Source organism: Buteo buteo, chromosome 8 (genome assembly GCF_964188355.1).
Source record: "Buteo buteo chromosome 8, bButBut1.hap1.1, whole genome shotgun sequence".
Taxonomy (NCBI): Eukaryota; Metazoa; Chordata; class Aves; order Accipitriformes; family Accipitridae; genus Buteo; species Buteo buteo.
In genome coordinates this window covers 31,661,243-31,688,951 of record NC_134178.1, presented here as the reverse complement: position 1 = coordinate 31,688,951, position 27,709 = coordinate 31,661,243, and the positions used below count along the sequence as shown (strand labels likewise).

The following is a 27,709-nucleotide window of genomic DNA, read 5'->3' as shown; positions in this document are numbered from 1 at the left end:
CATGCATTGGCTTTCGGAGAGAATAAATCTCTACTGGGTCGTGTGTGTATGGCGTGCAGTGCTAGTAAGGGCAGTTCTTACTCAGCAAAATTACTCAATAGCTGGTATAAATATAGCCAGGTTTGGAGTCTCTTGTGTGCCAGGAGAGACTGTATTGTAAGAGTTGGTGTGGTTTTGGAGACAGGAAAGTTCTTGGCAAAATTTTGCCTTGCAGGACGATGGTTTTAGGATTTTGCTCTGTTTCGCTGAAAAGCTGCCAGTAGCTTCCAAGCCAGTACTTGGGTCACAGCAGTTGGCAGAGGTGCCAGTGCTTCTGGCCATGTGTTGGGGATGAGAGGGCCAGATCTCAGCCGGGGAGGTGTCTGTAAGCAAGTTCGCGGGGAGCGCTCTCCGACCTTGAGCTGCGCCTTCCTGACCGAAGGCGAGTAGTGCCGGCAGGCGAAGGATGTGATTGGCACGGGAGCCCTCCACTTCAACAGCCAGGAAAGGCGTTGATGCCAGGAAGGCCGCTGGTGTCCTCCCACCCCCAAAGTACTGGTCCTGTCCTTGCGAGGCTGGGCGCTGCTGCCCTGCCCCGGACCACTGTGGTGCAGCCTTTGTAATCCGGGTCTAATCCCCCTCGCCCTAGCCCGGCCTACTCCTAGTTATTTATTTCACACCATTTAGAAGTGCTACTTGTTGCCAAGGTTTTTTACCCCTCTTTTCCTCCTTATTTGCCAGCAACAGCCACACGCTGCTCACGTGGTTAAAAGACCTCCGTTACTAAGGTAGCCATGGCAACAGCCTCCTTGGAGGTCTTTGTTGCCTGCTAAAACTTTGATCTCCAAGAAGGGCTGCTGCTATTTCTCTCTCCAATTGAAGAGAAGGATGGGAAGAAAGGATAAAGTTTACTCTGAGCAGAGGGAGCACGGAGGGACTCATTGCAGAGCCATGCTCTCCCAATAAATCTCACAGCAGCTTCCTTGGAAAAGTATCTGATTTACAAGGGCCACGCATGCTTCCTCTCCTACGCTTTCCAACTTCCCCTAAGGGCAGTGTCCCATGCCAGGGGCCCCTTGCTGTGGCACGGCTTGGCAAATTTTTCCGCCACTGAGGAAGAAATAGTTCCCCCTGTAGCTGCTGCCTTCCGTGGTCCCACTGCTGCAGGTAGGGCTGTGGAGGCAGCCCTCAACAGGGAAAACAATTCAACAGTTATTCCCATATTTACCCAATATTTATTGCACTTATGCAATTGCCAGTATTTACCATGTTCCCGTATTTGCCCAATTGCCATGTTCCTGACTGCACCTGCGCCTACTTTATTCATGTCATCGTTTCTTTTCAGCTGCACCACTTATCCTAATTATTTTTGTGTCTCTTCTCTGCAGACTCTCTGCTAATTGTCTGCTTGACTCCAGGTCCTCCCTGATCTGCTATTTGCTCTGTCACTCTGTCACCTGCCTGCCTCCTGTGTATTAGCTCCTGTCCTCTTCTGTATCTCTGCACCTTCTGGAGCCGCTCTGCACCCACTCAGCTTTTCCTCTCCCATTCCTCCTCCTGCCCTCTACCGCTGTGCTCTGCCAGTGCGGACTGGGGGCTCGTGGGCTCCCTCACGCTTTGAGGCTGGCCGGGGCCTGGGGCGTACAGCGTGCCCAGTGAGAAGCCGCTGTGGGTGGGTAAAGCCCCACAGCAGCACGGTGGGAGTAGAGATGGGTGCACGTCCCAGATCCGTGCTGGAATGAGGACAAGCTCCTAGCTCCAACAGAGCCACCTGGGACAGCCCTGGTAAATGGGGCCATCATCTATTCCCTCTTTCCCCCAGGGGTGTCTGCTGGGGCTTGGTGGTGAGAGCTTACACAGAGGACTCATAGGCCTTGGGGGGGCAGGCACAGAGCTGCCACTCGGGGGCCATGCCCAGCCATGTCTTGGAGTGCCCGCGGTCCTCTCTCTCAGGCAGGCAGAGCTGCTGTGCAGAGGTGGTGTGGCCAGATGGTCTCTTGGCAGGATGTTTTACTAAATTGTTTTCTCCCCACCAATTGCTATCTAGCCTCAGCCCTCCACCTTAAAGTTTCCTTAAAAAACCAAGAGAGAAGTGAGGCGAGCTTAACACCCCTGGAAGGAGCGGGCTGGGAGGGTGCTGGCCATGGGTGCTGTGGCCGTCTCCTGGCTGGTGTTTCAGCCGTGGGTCCAAAAGGAGGCCTTGCTCACTGCAACCCTGCCCTCTCTGCCACAGCTTTGGGCACTGCGTCACCCGCTGTGGTGCCACCCCGGGCTCCCCTCTGCCGGCTGCTGCCTGGCTTTGGGTCTTGCACAGGACAGGCCGGGAAGAGTCAGCAGTGGCCCTTGCCCCCCCGCGCCACCCTGTCCCTACACCCGCTGGCTGGTGGGCTGGGTGCTTTTGCTCCACTTGTTGCTGGCAGCAGCGACCAGAGGGAAGTCGCCTTCAACAAGGGGCAGTGGCGGGGAGCCTCCCGTTGCCGTGGCAACTGCAGGGCAGCCATGGCTGCCAGCAGCCCCCCCCCCCCCCGTTGGCTTCACCCACTAAGGGGGAAGCGCACGGTGTAGGGAAGGGTTATCTGTGAATTAATTCAGCCAAGGACAGGGAGGGAGGAGAGCTGTGGTGCATTGAAAGCTGCTGGGGGCACGGCAGTCCGGAGGCGCGCTTTGTGCTTGCTGACTGTCAGCTAGGCTAGTCAAGACGGCAGAGTTCAGGCTGAGCCGTGCTGGGGTTCGCTGCTGCCTCGGGCCTTCCCAGGCTTTGTGCATCCCCCGCTGGTGGCTCCGGGGCCCCCAGGGCTGTGCTCCCCACTGGCCGGGCAGGGGGAGCAAATTCCCCAGGCAGATACTCAGCAGAGCCGAGTGAGGCTGCACAAGCAGGGAAATACTCGACTGCTCGTTGGTAGCGCAGAGGAATTACCTTGGTTTCCTCTGTAACAAGTTTCCAAGCTCTCAAGCACTGTTATTTTTGAGGGATGCTTCTTCCCCTTTGAATGTGTGGTTCCTCCTGGGGATCAGGAGGCACCATAAGATCCAGCAATAGCAGGGATTGAGGCTGTTTGGGTAGGTTCAAAATAAAGCAGGCGCCTATTTGGACTCATGAGATGGAGCTTCTGCTCTTTATAGGTGTCACTCCCTTACCTCTGGTACCACAAATCCCAGCCCTAAATTAGCTGTATACCTCCAGCTATTTGTCCATTGGCGTCTGCTCTCAGACCAGGGCTGCATGTGAACTTGTGCGGAGGTAATGCACATGGGAGGCAAGCTGCATGCCCGTGTCTGCCCGTATGTTCTGCGTGCATGTGGTTCACATGTACATTGTTCACATACAGACACACAGAGGCCTATGCAAGAATTGCATATTTTTTTGTGTGTGCTGGGAAAATAAGGAATATATTTAATATGCACATGGAACGTAATGTAAATCTTTCACACTGTGTCACAAGGCATATATTTGTTGCATGTGTTTCGAGCCCACTTGTGGCACCCAAGACTTAAGCCACGCATACGTTGCATATATGCCTGTGTCATGTCAGCAGAAAGCATACATGAGCACTTTCCCATAATAAGCTAGCTGTGAGCAGTTTGGACACGTGATCCTTCCAGAAAATGGACTGCAAAGCATGTCATGAAGCTGTTTGTATATGTAGTTGAAAATGTTGCAGTAGACTGATGGCAAGAGTCCTCCTTCAAAGTAGTGAATTATCTGAAGGATCAGCATTGTATCTTTTGCCAAGGCTTCAGGAGCACCTCATCATGATGGCGTTACTGTGAGTACTGGACAGCTTTGATGAGTTGCAACTGGTTGCAAAGCACTGCCTGCATTCAGAGTATGTTTATTATGGCTCCAGCAGGCATCCTTGTGGATTTTTGATCTCTACAGAACCTCTGCTGAAGCACTCAGAAAAAATGGACAGTGGGAATTTGATTACAATATGCTTCAAGGACAGGCTAGAATCCAAGGAGCTTGGGATCCAGTTCATCATTGTGTCTGAGTGTTGCTTAGTGCAGGACCTGAAGGGCATGTGGGGAGGTTACAGGTAGCTTTCTACCACTTTTGCGCTGGCTTACCCTTAGCTGCTTCTGTTAGGTTACATCCACAATGTATGTCTCTCTTCAGAGTGCAGCTCTCCTACCTTATGCATGTTTTCAAAAAACCTAGCATGATCCTGGTGCTATATAAAAGAGTACGTAGCACAGCTGCCCACAGGGCTGTTCTGCTGATGCACAGGTGTGTGTAAATTATAGCTGAACACTGTGAAGGATGTTTGCTATGTATTAGAAATATCCCAGACATTCAGTGCCAAAACAAATAGGCATCAGGCTGCTTTTCAGCTTGGATTTTGTTCGTATTCAGTTATAAATTAGAAATTGACTTGCCTTTTTTTTTTTCTTTTCCTTTTGCAAAGTGATTCTACAAATTTCTACACAAATCGTTCCCTGGTTGGTTTGCTTTGCTTGAGAGTTAGCCTTGAATCACCCAATCTTACCAAGTTGCTTGCAAATCTTCAATTAAGTGGCACGTGCTCACAGTCATGCTTCAAGACTCCTTTCCTGGGCCTGTCTCTGCAGTTGCAGAGCCCCACATGGAAAGCACTACCCATGGGTGTTGGATGCATGTGGCTGACTTGTCAAGGGCCTGGGTTTCTTTTAAAGTAAACTAAATCCTTCTATTTGAGGGCTGTTGTGCATTTCCAGGAGGTTTTTGCATGTATAGAGCATAATTCCAGAAAGACGTTACTGTGTAACCATGCTAGGGGGACCTCCCTCTCCTTGTCATTTCGTGCCTATATTGGAGAAGCTCTATTTCAGATTCTTTCCTCCCAGCTCTGCTGATAAAGATAAAATGCAAGGACACAGAAATGGCAAAGTGCAGAGGTAGACACCAGGCATCAAGCAGGATGACATCTGTGGTTGATAGGAATTCCGTTAACAGAGTGCAAGTGGTCTGATGAGGAAGGGGACTGGAGGCTAAGGCAGGGGCTGGGGAGTGTGTTTTTCTTGCAGTAACCTCTCTCCTTGTTCTCCTCCTTCTGTCTTTTCTAGGCAGGACAGGGCTGCTTGCTGATCTCTTGCCCAGTTTTGCTGTGGAGATTATGCCAGGTATTCAGTCATTTCACCCTTCAATCACCCAGTCCTCTGTCATCTTGTCTGTTTATCCTTTTGCAGCATCTTTGTGTGGTGTACGTTTCACTCTTATGTGTGTTTTACCTGGGGATAAAAAGAGAAAAGCCTGTCGCTTACTGGGAAAGTGTGTTGGGATGAGATCTGAAAGAGCTGATGCTGGGACTTGGGGGAGGAATGGCCATGCTGGGAGCCAACATACAGAGATGGCTGATGTCATGCCAGGATCAGTGCGAGAGCAGAAATGCCAGCTCTGTTCAGGGCAGGTTTTATATCAAGCTCTCTGCTCTCCCCCTGCTACCACAAAGGTCACGCCACTCCAGCCTGCGAGACCTCAGCAGCCTCGTGTGCCCATATGGCTTTGTACGTCAGCTGCTCTTGTGCAGTAGTAACTTCCGCGCCCCAGACCCTATCCTGCGGGTACCATTACAGCCATCACCACAGATGGTAGCACAGGAGGTGCTAGAAATAGAGCACTGGTTAGTAACCCATCAGTGGCACAGCCCCTCTTGTGCTGCATGGTCAGGGCATTACCTAGGTAACACCAGCTGGTTGGACCAGACATGAAAGCTCTGTGCCCATGATAAATCCCTTGCTAGCCAAACTAATGAGAGCCACCAGTTCTGGCACTCCTTGCAGAGGAAACAGACTGTGCATCAGATTGTCCTTGAAAGGGAAAAGCTGTGTGAACATTTAGCCCTTGAGTCATCTGATCATCCCCTGATGGTGCCCAAGGAGTGTTTCTTTCACATGTTTGTGCAAAAATGCAACTCCACATAAATGTGTGAAGCTATTTTCAAGTCTGTCCCAGAGATGCAAACGGAGAGAAGGCAGACACTCCCCCACCTCCAGTGTAACCCAAAGGTCCCTGGAGGTTCAGCATGGCAGGAGAGGGCTTGGTCTTTTCAGCATAGACAGAAGTTGATTCTCTGTTGCCGAACGCTTTTTTTCCCCTGCTATTTACAGTTTTATTGAATGGGCATATATTTCTTGTGTGCTGGCCAGGTAGCTTTCTGGTACCCTTACTGCATGGGTATAAACAATGAGAAAGTGTAAAAGGCAGCAGCAAACCACATTTCAGCTGTTAGCATTGCCTATTACCTGAATAAACAAAAGCAGATGCTCCTGCAAGCAGAATACAGTAGTTTCCAGGGAGTGAGGGCACACAGCATTTCACTTGGTAGTCATTTGAATCTCAGGGTTACACAGTTGTATCTGGAACTGGTTGAAACCCAGTTTTGTGCATAAAGGAGGAGCCAGCAGGCTCTTTTGCTGTTTTCTTAACCTCATCAGAGAAACAAATGGTCTAACTTCCTGTGAAATAAAATCCTTCCTGATTCATAGGTCCCTGTCACTGGGACACTGATTTCGAACATCCACTCCTGCTGCTGAATATCTTGCAATGTGCAATGTACGTACTAACCTGACCCCCTTTTGTACTCCTAGAACGTTTTCAGGTAGACCACAGATACACTTACAGTGGGCTTGCTGTTTGTTTTTTTCCTCTACCAGGCTTTTATCCTTTATGGAGTGATGTGAACTGTTCACTAATAGCTCTGGAGATCTGACGTCTGAGCTTCATTGCATAGCTGTGGCTGGCCACTTCTGTCATGCAATACTATTTCACCATCTTCTCTGTATCAGTGATGGTTGTAAAGAACAAGATGTGAACATGACAAAAGAAAAAGCCACTTAGCTGTTGGCCTGCTCGGATTGGCATCGATTAGGAAGCACAGGACTGGAAAGGATAGTCTGGCTCGCTGTCTTGCTTTCTATCCCAAGCGCCATGTAATTTCATGCTTTTCATAAGCTTAGCAAGCTTAAGAGTAGTCTGGGTTTGGCCTTTCTCTCTCCCATTGGATCGCTTTCTTTGATGTGCTGCTTCTAGCTTCCATCTGTGTTACTCATAGCCTGTTTATGCCCATTCATGTAAGACCTTTAACTATAATACCTGCTTTTCCTCCTAGCATTCATCCTCCTAGCATATTTACAGGCAGCTACATCTGCTCTCAGCCTTCTTTTTAATAGACTAATGCAGCAAGCTTCAGCTCTCCTGCTGCAAGGCAAGCTATCGAGTCCCTTCATCCCCTCAAATCCCTGCTTTGCATCAGCTCCAACCTGAATTCATCTTTTCTTGTACGAAGATGACCAGAGTTGTATAACATCAGTAATGTCAGATGAAGTTACATGGAGGCGTTGTATGATGGCATTAATATTTCCTTAATGCTACTGGAAATTCCTCCTCTGTTGGGCATAGGATTACATTTGCCATTTTTGTGGCTGTATTGCATAAGTGGTTACAGTTGTCCTATGATGAAATAGTATACTGGATCATCTCTCTTGTTTTTCAGTTGTTTCCAACTAATGAAGTCCTCTTCAGAACAGAAATTGTTCTTTATCTTTGAACATGTGACCTTGAAACTATTGCTGCATGCCTTGAAATTCATTATATTGCTGCATTTCATGTTTCTTATTGCAGGCCTGAGGACAACTGGCCCTTTCTGTAACATATCCTAGTCTTCACCTTTAGTTACAATGCTTCCCTACCTCTTACCCTTAAGATACATTAACACACTCTTATTTTCTGAGTCAAGGTCATTCATGAAAACATTCAATAAGATAGCTTCTAGAACCAGCACTTGAGGAACTGTATCAATCTTCTCTCAGCTCTTACTTTTCCATTCATGAATGTTTCCCTCCAGCCATTTCCTTATTCATTAGCTGAATTTTTCTCAGCATATAGTAACATCACAAAAAAAAAAATATTCCACAAGGACCAAAATTACCTGCAAATTTAAATGAAATTCATCTGTTTCAGCCAAAAAAGAAAGAAAATATTCAAAAAATATAAACCATTTCACTTGACACTTCTGAAATGAAGTGTTTTGGTTTGTAAATGCCAGATCTTTCACTGACATTTTTTAGAGGAAATTTTAAGTTCTAGATTAAAAATGGAATTTAAAAAAGGGAATTGTTTGTAAAAGAGTTAAGGAAAACTCCAACAAAGCAAAGACTTTTACTTTTGTTCAAACAGAATGCTGTGGATGAATCAAAAATGACACTTCTTATTTTTGTATTTTATGAAGAAGTAGAAAAAACTTCTGTTTTGATTGTTCCAAGTGGAACATTTTTCCTTGACTTTTCAGCTTAGCCACGCAGGTCAGAGGTGCGCTATTTTTCCAGTGTGGTTCTGTGCTCACATTGCAATCCTTGTATCACTACTTCTTCATCTTAAATAATAATGTACCAGGAGACCCTTCAGTGAACGCTGGACTTCTGTTCAGAAACAGTTGTCTGCTGCTTTTTTTTCTCTGGGCTGGGGGTAAACCCTGCCCCACTGCAAAGCAGTCCCACCACTTCTTTCTTTGCTTTCTTACTATCTTTCAAAGGTGGTTGAATAACCACCTGGGTACACCTGGAGTCTTTCCCCACCAGTGGTCTGACTTCTAGATGGGTTGGTGCATCTCTCTGATGTAAAACCAACTCCAGGCCTCCTATACATTCAGAGTCTTGAGATTTCTTGGTTCGGAGGTGTTCACTGACCATTCCCTTAATCGAGCAAATTCCCATGTGGCAGTATGTGCAGCCCTGTGCACACAATCCTCTGCAAAGTGCAGGGTGGCCAGATACAGAGCTGCCCCAGCATGGGCTGGGCACCTGCTCCCACCACGGCTGCTGCCACTGCAGATTTCCCAGCAGCAAAGTTTGAGAAACATTTTCTCACTCCCCTTCCCGTTCAAATCCCATCCTGGTTTTTGTGGATCAGCTCTTCTGTGCTTTCACTTGTTTTTCAGCTGCTCCCTTTCGGGGCCTGGCAGACATCATCTGAGGCTTCAGTGGGGAAAAAATTAAAAAAAAAAGTGGTTGTTAGTTTTCCTGGCTGGCTGCAGCGCCTGAATAGGATGTTCATTCGGCACATTCAAAAGAATAATTGCATGCGTGGGCCTAGTTGCGAAGGGGCAGGCCTGGCTCATTTACTGGGCTATTTATAGCATGCTTTTCACCACCGTTTGTCCCATTAAAACTAGAATGTGGGTAGGGAACAAACACACAAGCAGGGCATGAACATGGCCGGGAAGAATGAGTCTTTGATGAGATCCAAATGCTAATGGAGCTTGTCCTGCGGCATTCGTACAGGTCTGCTGTGGGGTGAAGGGTTTCTGTGCTGGGGAACCAGAGCTCCTGCCTCTGTGCTGCTTGCTGCTCAGCCAGCCAGAGACGTAGCAAGAAGGTACCACATTTCTGTAGCTCCATTTCTCACTGTCGTGTGCCATTTCTGCTTTGACACAGAGGGGGACGTATTCCTAGACCTGCAGGGAGTTCACTTCTATTATTCACCTGTCTGTTTTGCCCCTATGCTCTCCGCTGGGAGGATGTTGCTGACGTTCCCTTCCACAGTGATTGCAATCCTGTAAGTATCTCCCTTTCTCCCCTTGTTTTTCAGAGTGGGTCTTTGTGGGCCTGGTGATCCTGGGGGCGTTCCTGTTCTTCCTCCTGGTGGGAATCTGCTGGTGCCAGTGTTGCCCACACAGCTGCTGCTGTTACGTCCGCTGCCCCTGCTGTCCCGAGTCCTGCTGCTGTCCCCGGGCGCGTGAGTGACCCTGTCCAAGCCTGGCGCAAATCTTCTCATGCACTTCTTCCACTCCCTGGCAGAACAGGAGGAGAATCTACTAATATTGCTTCCTTTGCCCTGAGCACTTGCCTTGACTAAAGCACTAGTTCTTAGGGGTGAAGCATCTGACCTATTGCTCAATGGCTGAGCGCTCAAAGTGAATTACAAATGTAATTCCCCAAGCCCTTCCTGCCTTAGCAGCTGTGCCTGCTTTTCCAAAGTGTCACACTCCCAAAGTTGTTGTCATGTCAGTGAATGTTCTGGGTCAGAGCTAAGAGCATTCTGAGAGGTTTCTTCCTGGCAATGCAAAGCAGCTGCCCTCTACAACAGTGCAAAATCCTTGCAACCTAGCAAGGTTCCTGGTTAGGCTCGGGGAGATCTGTCAAGTTGCATGGGCCTCATCCCTGCTACTTGAGTCATCAATTGTTTTTAAAGATGAACTGCCTCTAAATCATGGCAGTGGTAATGCCGGCTGTAACACGCTGAATGTCCTTCAGTTGCTGGGCATCTTGCAGTGCTCATCTGACCTGCTGTGTGCATTGTTTAAACTCCCCTCAGTGCCCTTTGAGGCTTAGAGGAATTCACATTGGTCCTTTCATGGTCATTTCATTTGTCCAGTTGTCTCCGGCTGGGTTGTCACCAATGTTGGTGATGTGTAGGTTTCGGCCATGTGCCATGTGGGTCTGTGGGAGGCTGGTGTGATGCTGACTGCTGTTCTTTTTCTTTTTCAGTGTATGTAGCAGGCAAGGCAGCAAAAGCTGGGTACCCTCCTGCAGTCTCTTCCATGCCAGGTCCATACTACATCCCCAATGTTCCTGTAGCTGGTGTCCCGTCTCCTGCTGTGCTGGTGGATAAGTCGCACCCCCCTCCATTAGCCCCAAGTGACTCCAGCGGAGGAAGCCAAAATGGTAATTTGCAGTGCCAGGCACAACATTCAGTCCTCTTACTGGGAGCAGGGCTGGGAAAAGGAGGAATGATTGTCACTGATAGAGTGGTATGAACAGAAGAAACACAGAGAAACTGCATTTTAATCCTGGCTCTGACAATGACATTTGCATCCCTTAGGGCCACATGGTCCAACTTTTCTAGTGCCATCAGCACAGTGTCAGTTTGTGGGTGCCTAATTAGGTCAGCAGGGAATGGGAGGCCAAGTTCATGCCTGGGACCCCTCTCATTACTGCTACGAATGTTTACTCGTGGAAGACAAAAGGATGAAGATGATTTCAGGGTAGCAGAGGCAGTGGCCATTCTCCCCTTAGAGCTGATGCCTTGCAAGCTGCTCTCTCTTGGTAAACTGTTCTTCCTACCCTCTGTAGGGCACTGCTTGCCCTCTGGCAGCAGTTTTTGGTGCAGCATGTTTTACTGTCCCCATGGCATTTTGGGCACAGGGACGTGCTGCCTTGGCATTTCTGACCAAGAGCATTTGGGGCTGGACCTCCTTCCCTACCTGACAGAAGTCAGTAGGTCATTTTTTTTTTTGTTCAGCCTTTGCATTTGTGAAATGTGAGTGATAAAAAGCTTCTAACTAGAAAGGAGCTGTAGATCAGTGTCAGATGTGGAGTATCAGTATGATGACTGTATCTTGGTGAGGGTCACTTCTGCTGCAAAGGAAGCTGCTGTCAAGGACAAAAGGGTAGCTATTTAGCCACATGATAGCATTTCAGGATCAGAGTGGCTGACTAAATTCAAACATGCTGCAGCAGAAGTGACTCACCAATGTAGAGTCACCATACTGACACAGTATGTTTGCCATTGGTCCAGCCACATGTCTGATTTCAAAGCACCACACTAATTATCAATTCTTAAATTTGATAAGACACTTTGGAAAAAACAAGATCAAGTAGCGTAATCAAATAATTAAGCTTTTTGAACAACCCTACACATCCTTCTGCTGCCCCAGTCAGTATATTAACCTTTCTGGAATTACAAAAAGTATTTTCCTTCAACAATCATACTTTTTTTTTCCCCACTGAAATCAAAACAGAGCTCTGGAATGGAGCATTTTGCAATAGGAAATAAATCAATCACTGATCCAAAGCAGAACGTATCCAATTCAAAAACCTTTGTCAGAAAGTGATGAATGACAGCCCAGTGCTTAATTTTTTTCTCCTGTGAAAAATGTCACTGCATTTAGAGCATGGTGTTGGCTGTCGGAGCTCCAGGGATTTTTTAAGAGTCAGATCACAGCCCCAGTCTCGTCTCTGCTGTACGTTACTAGCAGAGCACAAATGCAGAGTGAAAAACTGTGGATGCATTTGGTAACCAAATGGAACGGCTCTTAGCATCCCATGTTATGACACAGAAAGATGCATTTATTAAAAAATCCAAATCAGCTGGCTGGACTTAATCCCTGGACTCAGGACTTGACAGGAAATACCACGTATTGCAAAGAAAACCATTATTACAGAGTTTTAACTGTTGTGGCAAGACAACAGAGATTCTTAAGCTTTTTTTATTTTTAATTAGTATTTTTTGCAATAATATGGACAAACCCTTAGTCTGGATCATGCACCTGTTATTCAAGGTGTTCCTTGAACTATGGAGCTAAGAAAGGGTGATACCCTGCACTCTGTTCCTTTCTCTTAAAGTCCTCTACAATGCCAGAATATCCCCTAATTACAGGCTGTAGAAGAGGAAACATTATGTGGCTATTCCAAGCTACTTATTTGCTGGCTGGCCAGATGGCAAGCTAAACAAAACAGGTAATGGTTGAGTTTATTATAAAGGCCTTTTCTCAGAAGGAGCACTAATTATGGTCTCTGTGTCCTCCACATAGCCAGTCTGATCTGAAACTTGCTATCTTTGACACTTCAACCTTTCTGTCAAGTTTATTTAAAAAAAATGGGTTCAGAAGTGCTGGGGGACAGAGATTGGACGATTCTGTAATCCTGGCTGCCAGGCTAAAAAGGACAGCCTTTGCCCTACATAGTTTCTGTGCTTATAAATGACCCCTGTGAGGTGATCTAGTGAGCAACCTCACGCATGAGGATGTTTAGAAAATTTGTCTAGAGTTACATAAAAGCCATGTGACAAAGCTCCAGTGAAGCCTAAGCCTAGGAACTCCATCCTAAACTTAGGGCTGAACAGGGAGAAAAACCCAAACTTTCTTATTTAGAAGAGCATTGGCTACACATAAGTTAGGATCTATGCTCTGTCTATTTTAAATGCAGTGGTTACCTGGAGACTGTTGCATAGATTCCTTAAACCATGCACACAGGGAAGCTTTTGATCCAAGAGCTGGACTCCAGACCTTTAATATGGAAAGTGTGTAAGGATGAGACATCATTTACTTCCTAACCACACTTGCCTGAAAAAAATAGTAGTGCTGTCCTTTCTGGGGAGGGAAACAGCTTACAGTTTTGGCTGACTTAGTTCCACTCACAGAAGAGTAAAAAAATGTCTAGTTAAACACAGATTAAACATTAGAAATATATGAACTGTTCATGAGAAGAAAACACGGTCTAACAGGGAAGACTGTTCCATTCCCTTTGACTTCACTGAATGGTTCTGGACAAGTGGTTAATGTCTCTGCATCTTTATTCCCTTATAATTAAGATGGGCTTAAAAATATTCAGACCTTATTAAAGGGTTATGGCAATTTACAGATGAAGAAGGGTGTGAGGAGGAAGCAATAATGTCTTTGGTTCTCACATGAAGGAGTAATAAAGAGATTTAATAAGTCGAACATTCAATATCATTGCAAGAAGTATTTAATAAATAAACGTAGAGACAAAATATGCTTCATCTATAATGGAAAATACTTTTTATGAGCTCTTCACAGTCAACTTTGCAGATTAAAATCTGAAGTTAATTTCTAGATGCTTACAGAATTAACCAAGAAATTCATTTGCCTTTTGATACACAACTGCAATAGCAAGTCGAGCATGAAGCCTAGCTAATTCTCCATCAGTTCCAGGAGCTATAGATGCTGCCTAAATAGATATTAGGCACAGCCTCAGTGTGAGTAGTGGTTCTGGAGAGACAGTGTGGAAGCTGCCTGTTCAAGTTCCGCAAAGGTTATTAGTAGGTCAGAGTCATTTCCAGCTGATGGTTGTTTGCTGGCGTGTGCATAATGAGGTGGCAGCTTAGCTGAGCTCCTAGTAGACATATTAGAACAAAGAATAGCAAGAGGCCTCTTTCCTGGCAAGGTACCAGACAGAGGTCAGCCACAATGGTGAGGTGGAGAACTCACCTTGCTGTCGCTTGTGCAGTGCAGGAGGAGTCATTACTTCTGAGGGCAGTCAGTCCAGCCCCTCTTTACAGCAGCAACCTCACTTCAAGAACTTGATGGTCATCCACTTCGGAAGGCAGAGGCAAGGTTCCTTGTATTCTGTAAATCACTGTGTGCATTTGCAGTTGTGGTGCACTTATTTGTGGGGATAATAAAACACAGCAAAACTCCAGACTGCTGTCAGCTAAGCTATCTGGAGACACGTTGGAAGCAGGACCCTGATAGACCCATACTACATTTTAACATCTAATACCTTTCCAAAGTACAGATACACAAGGTAATATTTCAGGATGTAGTTACTTACCTTACATGTGCACAGTCAAAACACACAGTAAAGCACCTTCCTCCTGAAGCAATTTGCGGGATTATTACAGGAATCATTCTACACATTTCTATGGCACCGCCGTTTCTGAAGCAGAGCATGGTTATTTAGTAGTGCACAGACACATGCACAGCAGTTTGGGACAGAAGGTGCCTAAGAATACCTCTGCCAAGTCCTTGTTCAGCCCACACAGTGCATACTATGCGATGTACTACCAAACGCATATGTTAGTAGCTTGATGTATCGGGGTGTGGGATAAAACAGAAAGAACAGGTTGGCTCAGAACCACCGTCCAAGTATTTAAATCGTGCCACAAGAGGAGCACTGGTGCAACACTGCCGTATTCACACAAGGGAACATACTAACCCCATGCAAGGCAGACAGGTTCCATTTTGTAGTGCTAAGTGAATTGTCCTCATGACAGTTCACTAATGAGGCTGAATTTGAGGGTTGTAGTCCTCTTTTGTACTTAGACCTGTGTTTCTGTTAATCTTGAAATAGCCCCAGGCTGAGGCCTTTCTTAAATAATGTGCTATAAAAGCCTTGTTTTCTTCAAAGTCCTGATCGGTGGAGTTCTCTGCTTGCTGACTATAGACCTGCCTTGAGGAAGTCAGGCCATTCATAGGGTTAGCAGGTAAAGTGTGCATGGAGCCAGCCTGCCAGAGTTAGAGTTGCTGTGGCTCCAGGTGTGTAGGGGCTTCTTTTCTACGTACAGGAATATGGAAAAGTCAAAAAAGCTGTCCAGACTTCCCCTGCAAATGGAGTGATCCCAGGAATCAAGCACTTTATGTGTAAGACACAACTTTTCTGTAAAATAAAGCATGTAAAGAATGCCAGAGCAGGCAGTTTCACAGTTACCCAGTGACCTGATTGGCCCCATCACTGGATTCAGTATAAATCTTAAAGCAGTGTGATATGCTTTGTGGGACTTTCTGTGTTTCCTTCTGTATTCTCTGGAGCTTCTCCGACCACATGCTTTTCAACCTGTGTGAGCAGAATTCATAGGGATGGAAGGGTGGAGTGGTGCTGCAGAGTGACAGCTCCCAAATGCTCAGCCACCTGCTTCCCCTGCAGACTGGGAGCTTATGGCCCCTGCTGCAGAGGAAGCCTGATCTTCTGGGACTGCTTCTCCCATACCATGATGAATCCTTTCTGTAGTGCTGAGGAAGGGAAAATGAGTGCTACTTTTCTCTCTGCCATCCTCTGTGGGAGGTGGAATCACTCTGTGGCAATGACACCACTTGATGCATTTGGTTGTACAGATTGGGCATTTCCAAACCATTTTTGCTGTTACTGCAAACTTTATAAATGATGCAGCTGCTCACAACTTCACATCCCACGTTACAGACAAATTTCTTCTGAAGCAAGGACTGACTCACTCTGTTTTGGGAGACGCAGCCTACCTGCCTGCAGACGTGAGCTTAACTATAGAAGCAATATTGTCAGAAAGTCTCCTTGGACTTAAATGTGTGTTCCTCTTATGCTTTTCTTTTCTCCCTAGCAGTGCGCAAAGGGTACAGGATCCAGACTGACAAGGAGAGGGACTCCATGAAGGTGCTGTACTACGTCGAGAAAGAACTGGCTCAGTTTGACCCAGCTAGGAGGATGCGAGAACGATGTGAGGAGCAAGCATGGTTTGATTTTTTTTTTTTCACTGACCTGAAAAAGACTGCAAATTCATAGTTAAAAGTTCATTGGCTTTGCCTTGGAGCTGGCCTCTAGGATACGATGTCCAGGATATGGAACTTGGGGCAGATAAAGTCTAGATTTTAGGCATCTACAGGTACATTCTGATTTTAAAGATCTGCTGCTTACCTAATCATCCTTAATAAGAGCAAACAAGGTGAGGGATGCTCAAATGCTCATGAAAATTGTCCACTCGGATAATTAAACTTTTGGATCATCAACATCTGAAAAGCCAAGTCCATACTCATGCCTTCTACAGCCTGTGGTGTGATAATAGTCCGGATATTGTCTTCCCAATTTCTTTATGTCTTGTAGTGTGGTGTCTGTAAATTCCCAGCCTGGTGAAATAGGAGAGGCATGATTTTATTGAAAGCATATTTTGTGGGCTGCAATGACCACAGTGTGGCTTGAAGGGTACAGAAAGGTAGTTTGGAGTGGCTGTTGCCCTGCAGAAGGAGCAGGGACTACAAGAAGGATTCAAGAAATTGGGGTATCGTCAGATTTTGTGGCACTGGTCAACATAAGATCAGAGGTGGCACATGCATCAGTACTGACAGCTTGGCAGTCAGAAACTGCAGGTGAAGTGGAGGAGGGTGGCAAAGAGGAACATGATGCAAACTCAGAACTGAGCTTCTGTGTGGAGCTTATCTTCTGATAACCTCTTGCAAGTTTTATTTCCCTAAGCAAAGGCTGAGGCTGCACTTAATGGATGTCAGAATACAAACCCAAATGAGGATCTTTCCACATTAGGAGGCAGAGGTGCAGTGGTGGGACAAGGTGTGGGCTTGCAGTACTGCTCTTTGTCCTCCAGCTGTTCTGTGCAGAGGACAGCAGCGGGCTGGGGCCTCAGTTCCTCTGGGCAGCATCCGAGTCACGCAGAGCTAACCCATATTAGGCACTGGCAGAGGCTCATTTAAAACAGACGTGTGAGATCCTGCAAATCAGTGAAGGTAAGGGCTTTAGGGAATGACACTACATCAAAGCTCTGTACAGACTAGGCATAACTAACAAATTATATATACTTCTAGAACAGTCATTGCTGAGCACACTGTCTTCTCCACCCACAAGATTTACTATAAAAAGACCTCTCCAGATTGGTATGTCAGGCCTCCAGATGTCAATGTGCTTGACAGGGTAGAGACTGACAGTGATTCAGATAGTCCTTACTTTTTTCTTAATCTTTTTTTTGAGGGGGTTGTTTTTGTTTTAGCTGGGCAAGTCAGGCCAAAATCCAGAGCCAGACTGTCTCACACCAGGAAAGGGGGAGGTGGCACAACTGCTTTGATGATGTTCCACCAAGCTCGGTGCCCACCTCACGAGGGCGGAGAGCTCACGTGTTACTGAAGCAGGGCTGAGGCGGGGATTTCTGCATGAAGGCTGAACTCGGTTGTCTGGAACACAGGCATCTGATGCCATTTCCGATACCCTTAGAATATTCCACCTGGCTGCCAGCTACCGGTTCAGAGGACCTATATGTAGGTCTAACAGCAGCTCTATGTCCAAACTGAGCTCCAGGAGTCTTGGGCAGGATCGTTCAAGGGTTTGGAGAACGGCCTTGGATTCCATTTTGATTTTTTTCTAATGGAGGGCAGCTCAGCTTCTTTCTGAAAAAGCTGCAGCTGGGCTTGCCACAGCCTTCCTGTCCTCTTCTCCTTTCTCACACATGCTATCAGGTGATGCCTATCTTATTTCTTTTCTGCAACCTTCCCTGCAGATAACAACACTATCTCTGAACTCAGCTCTTTGCATGAAGAGGACTTGAACTTCCGACAGCCCTACCGCCAGGTGCGAAGGAAACCTCTGCCTCCTGCGGGGGACCTGGATGGTGATGCTGAATACTGGGCAGGAGTGATCGGCGGGGGAAGCACATCAAGATCACAGGCTGTCTCCGATTACAGAGATGAGCGGGACAGTTTCCGGCACAGGTGAGGAGTGGTGTGTTGGGAAGCAGCTATATCTGGCAAAGTAGTGAAGAAAGGAGACGGGACAGATGGACTGGTAGCTCTTCTCCATTGCCTGCTGCTGTGGTTCTGCTTAGCAGGACAGAGGGGTTAGAGAGAAACATGAAATCTGGAGATGTCATTAGATGAGGTTGGAATGAATCTGATTCCCACAAGCCTGATGAAGCCTACCCAGCTGGGCAAAGCTAGGTACCAGCCCCATTCCAGGTGGGATGTAAAAGCAACATCAATAGGAAACCAAGCCACCGTTCCTGAAGTGTTATCTTGAGATTTGTACCTGATCCTTCCAGCACTTGCCAGTGCTGGTGTGCTTTCTTAGAAGTCACACCCTGGTACTTTGGTGCAGCAAGACCTGTACTCCAGGCCTAAAGGACTGACATTCTGGTGCCTAGAAGAGAGGTACCACATCCTTCTGTAACATAACCAGCAGCCCAGTCTCCCAAAAGCAATGGCAGGGATTTCCTTCCCTCAGTAGTGGGCTATAGTGCCAGCTCACTCTCTTTAAACCTGCTTCAAAATTGCCTTGCTGTGAGCTTTTGTAGCCAGGTTCTTGGGTTTTCCCAGCAGGACATACATTTACAAGCTTTGGGGCCAAAGAGAAGCAAGTCCAGCCCTGCATACTGGAAGACAAGGGAGGTGCACTCTGGGGTTAATCTTGGGTAACATTAGACATGTAGAGTCTGAGCTATCCGCATTAAGCTGCCTTTACAGTCAGCAGAAAGAAGCAGGGATTTCAAGGATGTGATACATCTCTTTCTACGGAAGATGGTGAAAACAGTTCAGATGATTCATGCCCCAGGAGTACCTGTTTCCCTCCATTATCTGTGAAGGCCATTGAGGGGATGAGCGCAGCTGAATCCTGCCCTCTAACACTACCTCTTCCCTCCTCCAGCCAGCAGAGATCCAAGTCCGAGATGTTGTCTCGTAAGAGCTTCTCTGTGGGAGTGCCGGCCGTCTCTATGGACGAGCTGGCAGCCTTTGCAGAGTCCTACAGCCAGCGGACCCGCCGGGCAGACAGCCAGGAAACTCGGCGTTTTGAGCGGTCAGAGTCGCACGGCGGCCGCGGCGGAGGGCTGCTCCACCAGGATAGCTCCATGGAGGAATACTACACCAAGCGTAGCAGAGGGAACCGAGAGCCGCTGACGGACTCGGATCGGGGCTGGTCATACAGCCCACCCCGGAGACGGGCCCATGAGGAAAAGCACCTGCCCAGGCTGGTGAGCCGGACGCCCGGAGGGAGCCAGAAATACGATCACTCCTACCTCAGCAGTGTCTTGGAGAGGAAATCCCGGAGCTACGACGAGAGCGGTGACCGCAGTGAAACCCCCTCAAAGCTGAGCTCGCAGCCCAGCCAGAGAGGAGGGGGAACATACTATGCCTGGTCACCACCCTCTACCTACAAAGCCGAGAAGTCGCAGCAGCAGCCGCAGCAGCCGCCACCACCGCCTGAGCAGGAGGAAGGGGAGGACACCCTGCCGCCGTACAGCGAGAGGGAGCTGAGCCGAGGCCCTTCGTACAGGGCCAGGGAGCAGGCCTACCTCAACACCTCTGACAAGAAGAGGAAGAAGGACCCCAAGAAAACAGTGAGGCCATGTCTGGTGCTCCTGATCCAAATAGGCTGAGTGGGGAGCCACCAGGCAGGGGTTACTAACCAGAGTTTACGGGCAAGGGGGATCTCCGGGAGGGTAGAGCCTGGAGTCCGAGTGTGGGGAGCCCCAGAAAAGGGGAGTTGCTGTGGGAAGAGGGCAGTCATTGTGGGTGTAGGAGGCCAGAAGGGGAAATAGCTCCTCCACAGCTCCTTCATGGTGGAGGGGAGAGCCAGATGTGCCTGGGACTGGGGAGGTAAGGGATGTGTTTGGCATCTGTTGCCTGGTGATCCAAGGAAGTGGGAGTTTATCTAGGGTTTAGGAGGATCATGGTGGGGAAGGGAACTTACCCAGGGCTTACAGAAATTACAGGGCATTGCTTTGGCCTTGATCCTTGTTAAGGAAGGGTTGAGAGGCTCTGTTCTTCCGAACTGGGACGGAGCTAGTAGCAAGGTATGGTGTAAGAGACCTCGTCTTTCTGAAAGGGATGAGATGAGACTCCTGTGGGTGCATACCCGTGGGCATGTGTAGGGGCCATGCATGCCAAAGGCATTCCTCAAACAGGATACCAGCAAGTGCAAAACATCCTGCCACAGTCCAGGCTAGTGAGGAACTGATAAGTTTATGGTTGCTGGGGAAGGAGACTGGCTGAAGTCTGCTCCTTGAGGGAGACCCTGTTGCTAGAGCAGCTTGGCTGTTAGGCCTGAGCTTAAGTGGCATGTGTAAGAGAGGAAAGGGGTGTGAGTGGACAAAGCTGTTGCTGTTTGGTCATGTCTCTGTCAAAGCTATGTCTGTCTGTGTCCATTCCATGGGTGCTTTCCTGTTGACATTAATCTTCTCTCTTTCCTCTCAGAACGATTTCCCAACGAGGATGTCCCTTGTGGTTTGAAGTTGTTGTGGACATGTCATGTTGAGGGGCTGGACACCATGAGGTGACTGCAGTGGAAAAGATACAGACCAACAAGCAAGACAAGCCTCTGTGAACCTTTGCAGCCATCAGCCATGGACTCTGTTTCAGTTGTTTGTTTCATCGGGGGAGCAGACACTTTTGTAAGAGACAGAGTCTCATGAACAGCACTCAATATCAGAGGCTCTGGGAGTCTGCCAGGAAAATGAGGCCAGGGCTCTCTTTGGCACCCTGTTTTCCAGTGCCCTCCATTTTGTGCTGGAAGGCAGCCACATCCTTACTGTCCCTGCAGCCCTGAACTACAAGCGAGGCTGCCTTTGTGCCTCTTGCCCTGTCTGATGTGCAGAGAGAGGCCTGTGTGCATACCTCTTGCTCTCTCTGTCTCCTCAGTTCTCTGTTTGGATCAAAATTGTCTCCATACTTATGCTTAAAGCCTTTTCTGTATCATCCCCATGCTGGGAGGAGGCCTTGTTCTTACAGATGCAGACTGCCTCCAGCTGATGGGGCCCTAAATCGTGAAAGAAAATCTACATCCTTTCAGACACTATAGAAAAGGACTGATGAGGTGTTGCTTTGGCAAGGGCTGAACAGAGAGAGAGAGAGAGAGAATTATGGGCTGGTTTGGTCAATATATTTAGTTCTGTTCATTGTTTGATGAGAGTTGCAGGTGAGATTGATGTATTGTTTTGAAAGTGGATCAAAATAGCTTTTATTGTGATGAGAGCATGATGTGTTTTTTCCCCCATCCCCAACTGTGATTTGTTTTCATACAGTTGCATTTCCTTGCAGCTGAGCTATGACCCTGTAGAGCTTCAAGCTAGAATATCTACTCCACTGTATCATAAAGCAGTGCTCTAGCCTTGCTGGCACTCTGCCTCCAGCACCACCAGACATCTCTGCATAGTGAGTGGCCTTTTTGTTTTAAAAAAGCAAAAAGGGGAAGGTCTCAGTGAGAGGGCAGCTGTGGATCTTTATTCTGTGCTACTGGTATTACTCCTTTCTGGTCATTGTTCCCAGACACTGAAGAGAGCAGTAACAGCAATGGAAGAAGAATTAACACTGTGGATGAACACAAGCTTTGCAAATCACCTTTTTCACTTACAAGCCTTTCTTTCACTTCATTTGTGACATGGTTTTAGTGGCTGTTGTCTCAGGAACAGCTGAATTTGGAAGTGAGTGCTTCACACCATTTGGAAGCCTAACATTCTGGTTTTCATAGGGTATAATGCAGTCATTTCTTTAATTTTTAGCTACTAAAATCATGATGTAAAGGAAGATGATGGGAATATTTTAAGGTCCAGTATCTTGATCCTTATTACGCCTAGAAACAACTTAGTGCCCTACTGTGTTATGGACATTGTCAGCCTCTGAAATGCCATCTCTGTTGTTACTCTGGAAATTTGGAGAGCTGTTTGGCCTCAGGTGCTCATTCTGGCAATACTGTTTTGAATACAAGATTTATTAACATCACTGCAGTTCTCCATAAAAATGATAGATTCATTTCTGTGTTACTCCTTTGCCAGATCAGTTCACCAGGAATGCTCAGGGGAGAGGAAGAACAATCTCCATAGACTTGATGACAGTGCAGTTTTCATGCTAGGTGAATTGATGAAGGAGTGGCTTGCTTTCCCCACACTCCTCTAGCAATGACTGTAGTTTTGGAAATCTCAGTCCTGGGTCTTCCTGGCCAGAGATGGATTAGCCTGTAGGGGCATACAATCATGGAATTGGAATGTGCAGGAAGGGACCTTTAAAGATCATCTAGTTCCAACCCCCTGCCGTGGCCAGGGATACCTTCCACCTAGATCAGGTTGCTCAAAGCTCCAGCCAACCTGACCATGAACACTTCAAATGATGAGACATCCACAATCTCTCTGGGCAACCTGTTCCAGTGTCTCAGCACCCTCATACTAAAGAATTTCTTCCTTGTATCTAATCTAAATCTACCCTCTTTTAGTTTAAAACCATTGCCCCTGGTAAAAAGTCTCCCTCCCTTATAAGCCCCCCTCTAAGTATTGGGAAGGCCACAATAAGATCTCCCTGAAGTCTTCTCTTCTCCAGGCTGGACAACCCCAACTCTCTCAGCCTTTCCTCACAGGAGAGGTGTTCAGCCCTGTTATTGTTTTCATGGCCCTTCTCTGGACCTACTCAAGCAGGTCCATGTCTGTCTTGTGCTGGTGGCCCCAGAGCTGAATGCAGTACTCCAGGTGGGGTCTCACGAGAACAGAAGGAAAGAATAGCCTCCCTCGACCTGCTGGCCAGGCTGTTTTTCATGCAGCCAGCACACGGTTGGCTTTCTGGGCTGCAAGCACACATTGCCAGCTCATGTCCAATTTTGCATCCACCAGTATCCCCAGTCCTTCTCTGCAGGGCTGCTCTCAATCCATTCATCCCCCAGCCTGTACTGATATTGAGGATTGCCCTGACCCAGGTGCAGGACCTTGCACTTGGCTTTGTGGAACCTCATGAGGCTCACATAGGCCCGCTCCTCAAGCCTATCAGGGTCCCTCTGGATGGCATCCCTTCCCTCTAGTGAATCAGCTGCACCACTCAGCTTGGTGTTGCCCACAAACTTGCTGAGGGTGCACTTATTCCCACTGGCTGTCATCAATAAAGACTGAACGGTACCAGTCTTAATACAGACCCTTGAGGGACACCACTTGTTACTGATGTCCATTTGGACACTGAGCCGTTGACTGCAACTCTCTGGATGCAGCCATCCAACCAATTCCTTATCCATCAAATAGTCCATCTATCAAACCCCTGTCTAATTTAGAGACAAGGATGTTGTGTGAGACTGTGCCAAAGGCCTTACAGAAGTCAAGGTAGATGACATCAGTCATTCCCTTACCCACCAACGCAGTCGCTCAATCATAGAAGGCCTCCAGATAGTCAGGCACAATTTGTCCTTTCTGAAGCCATGCTGGCTGTCTCTAATCACCTCCCTGCCATCCACATGCCTTGACATAGCTTCCAGGAGGATCTGTTCCATGATCTTACTGGGCACGGAGGTGAGGCTGACTGGTCTGTAGTTCCCAGGATCCTCCTTTTTACCCTTTTTAAAAATGGGTGTGATGTTTCCCTTTTCCAGTCACTGGGGGCCTGACTACCGTGACACTTGAAACAGGGAGAGCGGCTTAGCAACTATGTTTGCCAGCTACAAGCCAACTACATCTACTTGTATTATGGCTGGAGAGACTAAATTTTAAATATTTTCATCTTTTCTCATCTTTAATGTACGTTCCTAGGAAAATCACAGCACAGTTGACAAGAGATAGGCAGGTGGTTTCCATCTGAGGTCTCCATGGCCTTGAGAAGTCTACACAGCTACTCTACATGCTATTTTAAATTAAACATTTCATCCCTGACATATGGTGATACTAGCAGCAAGAAATGTTGATGTTGTGTTAGTCTGAAAACCTTTGGAACCCCTATGCTGTGAATTTCAAGGGAGTTTAGCCTCCTGTCTTTTCCATCAGACATCCAGCAGACCCAGGGAACATTTTACATAGAAATTTGAAAGTGCATCTGCAACAATAACTATGTCAGAAAGGGGCCGAAACAGTGACTTAACAGTCTCTGAATACCTATATCTTTTAAATCATACTGAAAGCCAGAGCATCACAATCTTCTTCCCATTTCAGTTATGTCTGTCCCTTACTCTGTCACTGTTCATTTGATCAAGCCCTCAGGAATGAGTTGTGTGTATTAAAAATACAATCCTTCCCCTCATTTATTTGAATCAGTTTTGTTTGCTCGATGCTGGTACTTTAGGGCATTTGTACACTATGTGTAAGAAGTTGCCATTTATGTATCTAGCTTATAAATAAGTAGTTGCAAGCTAATTCTTTTAAGAAAACTATTTTAATTGTAGAAACAACTGTTCATAAGAACCGTCCAACATTTATTTTGAATCCAAGTACCTGGAAAAGTATTGAAGATTTCATAACTAGTGATTCTACAAGTTTTATCAGATGATAAAAATTTCAGCCTCAAAAAAAAGAGCAGGTCTTAATTCCCTGAAGTCAGATCTGGGCAGCACCCATCAGTTGGCTCCACCTTGCTCTAAAACTTTAGATTTCATATCTGCTTATCCAAATGTGAAGAAATTTTCAGTTACTGGTAGTGTCTGTCCTCAGGCCATCTTTGTTTTTCCCATTAGCAATGTGTCTGCAGCAGCACCAAATGGACCAAATCAAAAAGTGAGGTGTGACATAGAGCAGAGCTTCCATCTCTATAGCTACACAACCCTAATGACCCATGACTCTTGCAACAGAGGGGAGCAGGGGGCCAGAGGCTGAGAGGAGCCTCTTGTTTCAGAAAAGAAGTAATGTTTTGCTTCTGCGCCATCTGTCAGAACACCTGCAGAATGCTGGCACTGGAAAATAATGAGCCTGATTATTATGGGGTCTCAAATTATAAATTTTCCAGAGATCAATTTTAATTGCTGGCATAAAATTAAAATCCTTTTCATACAGGAAATAGATGTCTGGGTCATGTCAAGGGCACGGATGGTTCTGTGGCCTTAAAATGAAGCATCACAACAGTGACTTGCTAAGAAGACAACTGAGATGATGAGTGAATCCTGTTAAAAAAAAAAAAAGAGCCCTTAGAGCAACAGCAGGATCAAGCATCAGTGGTAAATTTGGCTGTGCTGTCAAAAATGTGATCTGGGCTACTGAAAAAAGTTTTGACATAATGGAATAGAAAAATAAATAGCCGTGGTAATGACTTCTCAACAATATCATTATTCCTTTAAAGTACATTGTAAAAATTCCAGTGGGTGGTTTCAGTGTGAATATCCTCCAACCACTTCATTTCCACTGAAATGAAAAATTAACAAAACTAGCACTTTAAATACTTAAAAATTTTGAGAAACTCCAACATACATCACCTGAGACAGCCAGCCAGAATTATTCAGGTCTTTGTGCTGGCATATAAGATAGGGGACTGGAACTGTAAGCATCCCAGCCTTTGTTACTGTTATTAGGTCAGAGGTGGCCATCAGCAGCGTGCTCCAGGCCCATCTCACATTCCCTGCAGCCAGCATTGGCAGCTGTGTGTGCTGAGTTTCCCCAAGAGGTCCCAGCTCCTGCTCTGATGTCTGGGTCCCTCCGTAGCTGGCTGAATTGTGGTTTTCATTCTGGCTTGTGACTCTGGGTACTTGCTGTCTGTGGATCAGCAGTTACACTGCTTTCCTGACCTTGTCCAACAAGCCCCCTCTAGGTGGGCAATACCCATTCACCTGTAACATAAGACAAATGGTTTTGCAATCACCAAAGAGACTTTTACATGCCAATTCTCTCCAGAGTTACCTAAAACTGGCCAGAGAAATTTGTGGGAGGGAGGAGCAAAGAAACTATTGAGCTTTGTGAGATGGAACTGGTCTATTGCAGGGAGGAGAGAAGGGGCATTGTCAGAGCATTGTTATCAGGGAGTTTGAGGAGAGTTAACCACACATGGATGCCACCACTGGGCTGTGACCAGCTTCCTCCAGTAACAGAGTGATCTGACGTTGCACAGAAGAGCTTTGCTTGTCAAGTTGCTGGCCTGCTCCTATAGTTCCAGGTTGTCTTGAGCAAAGTAACTGCTAAATCTCCATATACTCAGAGAGGACTATGTCTCTTTTGAACCAAGGTCCCTCCCAAAGCTGCTTCTCTGAAGAGATGCAGGACAGCCCCTGGGCTGTACAAATACATATCCCTGAGAAGGAGCAATCAAAACATTTTAGAAGTCAAACCTTGCCACAAACTGTTACAGGTACATAAACAACAACACAGTGTTTATCGTGCGTGGGCTATTCTGAAAATAATCTTAATGTGGAGATTATTTTGCTGAGGAACTGCCTGGAGCTATCTTCCTTTTTCTCCAGAGAGCTTTTACACAAAGATGTGTGTGAGGACCCATTCCGTGTCACTAAGTACAGGGTTTGGGACATGTGGAAAGCGAAGCTAAAGGGGCCTTAGCTCATTTCTTGACTGGGTCCAGGAGCAAAGAGACCTTTGGCGTAAGCCAGGTGCTGCAGATCTGACCCTATGATTCCGGACATCTCTGTGGTACAGCATCTCCATCAGGCTATACTGGCCATATGTGCTTTCTACAACAGCTGTGACATTGAAACCACACTCATTGTTGCTCGGGGCTCCTAAAGCTCCTTTCCCATTGCCTGGAAGATCAGAAAAGAGATCAATTATGTAATGTGACAGGATGGCTATAATTTTGATGTGATCTTAAAAAATGCCAGCTGGATTACCAGCATTAGAAACAGAAAAATCTTAAGAATAAAGTTAGATAGATATATAGATATACATACTGAAGGAATGAATCTGCCATAATTCCTATATGAATTCTCTTGTGACCTTTATAATTGCTTTTTGACATTCACCCCTGCCTGCACAGGGGCCTTTGCCAGGAGAGACCTTCATCTCTCTCCCTTTCTGCCTGTCATTTTTTGTCATGCTTGTAATCCCTCTCTGACCCCTCTGCTTTCCTTGGCTATTTCCAGTTAACCTTCAGCCTTGTGCCTAGGGGTTCTGGTCAATTTAGATGTAGAGTGAGTGGCATTTGGAAAAGGACGTTTTTAAGCCCTATAAAAGCAAAAATAACAGAACACACAAAACAAAACCCCAAGCGCTCCAGATATTCTCTCAAGCCCAAGCAGGGATGTTACTGGAAACATGTTAAAAATTAAAGCCAAACATAGTTTCAAAATGAGTAAGTATTGTTTTCAACCCCAGGGCAGCTGCAGTCAGAGCTCTGAAGCACAAACAACAGAAGCAAATGTGTTCAGTTTTCGTTGTCCTTGGTGAGAGCAGTGGCAGAGAGAAGCAGCATTTCATGAGTCACAGAAAGCAAATGAGATTCCAAGATGCTATTAGTTACATTTGAGTTTAAAAGTATGAACTAAGAGTTGCCAGGCTCATTTTAAAAGCAAAATTCAGTTCAAGGAAATGGCAAGGTTTTAATCTCTAATGCCTGCTGGTGGCTCTCCACCTCACCTGCTCATTTTATATAGAAAAATATATTTTTTTCTGCAAAGACTCTACTAGTGCTCCAAGAACAACATGTGCTCTGTGTCCCAAGCACCAAAAGGAACTTAGAGGTGAAAGGAGCCTCTGGTGCATCCCTGCCTGAGGCAGACAGTCCGCAGAGCACCAACACTGTCCCTATCATGCATCCCAACAGACTTGCCTTTAGTTCTGTTTGTACAAGCTACATGGTTGGAGACTCTGGGCTGGGAGCTAGGTTGTCCGCTGTTGCTGACTTTCTATAGACCCTGTTGAAAGCCCTGGCCCAGAGCTATA

General features: G+C 46.7%; 1 protein-coding gene across 7 annotated transcripts in view; it reads left to right on the top strand.

The window, feature by feature from the left end:
* Positions 1-24,869, top strand: part of ILDR2 (immunoglobulin like domain containing receptor 2) — a 41,026-nt gene extending 16,157 nt beyond the window's left edge. For 2 of the 7 annotated variants that reach the window (XM_075034010.1, XM_075034005.1), the window contains exons 4-10: positions 5,023-5,079; positions 9,545-9,691; positions 10,444-10,620; positions 15,770-15,883; positions 17,666-17,876; positions 18,805-19,495; positions 20,352-24,869. In XM_075034010.1, the coding sequence (XP_074890111.1) occupies positions 5,023-5,079; positions 9,545-9,691; positions 10,444-10,620; positions 15,770-15,883; positions 17,666-17,876; positions 18,805-19,495; positions 20,352-20,387 (1,433 nt within the window). In that variant the 3' untranslated portion in view covers positions 20,388-24,869. Of the gene's footprint in view, positions 1-5,022; positions 5,080-9,544; positions 9,692-10,443; positions 10,621-15,766; positions 15,884-17,665; positions 17,877-18,804; positions 19,535-20,351 lie in introns of those variants that run through there. The other 5 variants (XM_075034009.1, XM_075034004.1, XM_075034007.1 and 2 more) reach the window with 4 other exon arrangements.
* Positions 24,870-27,709: the final 2,840 nt, after the last annotated feature.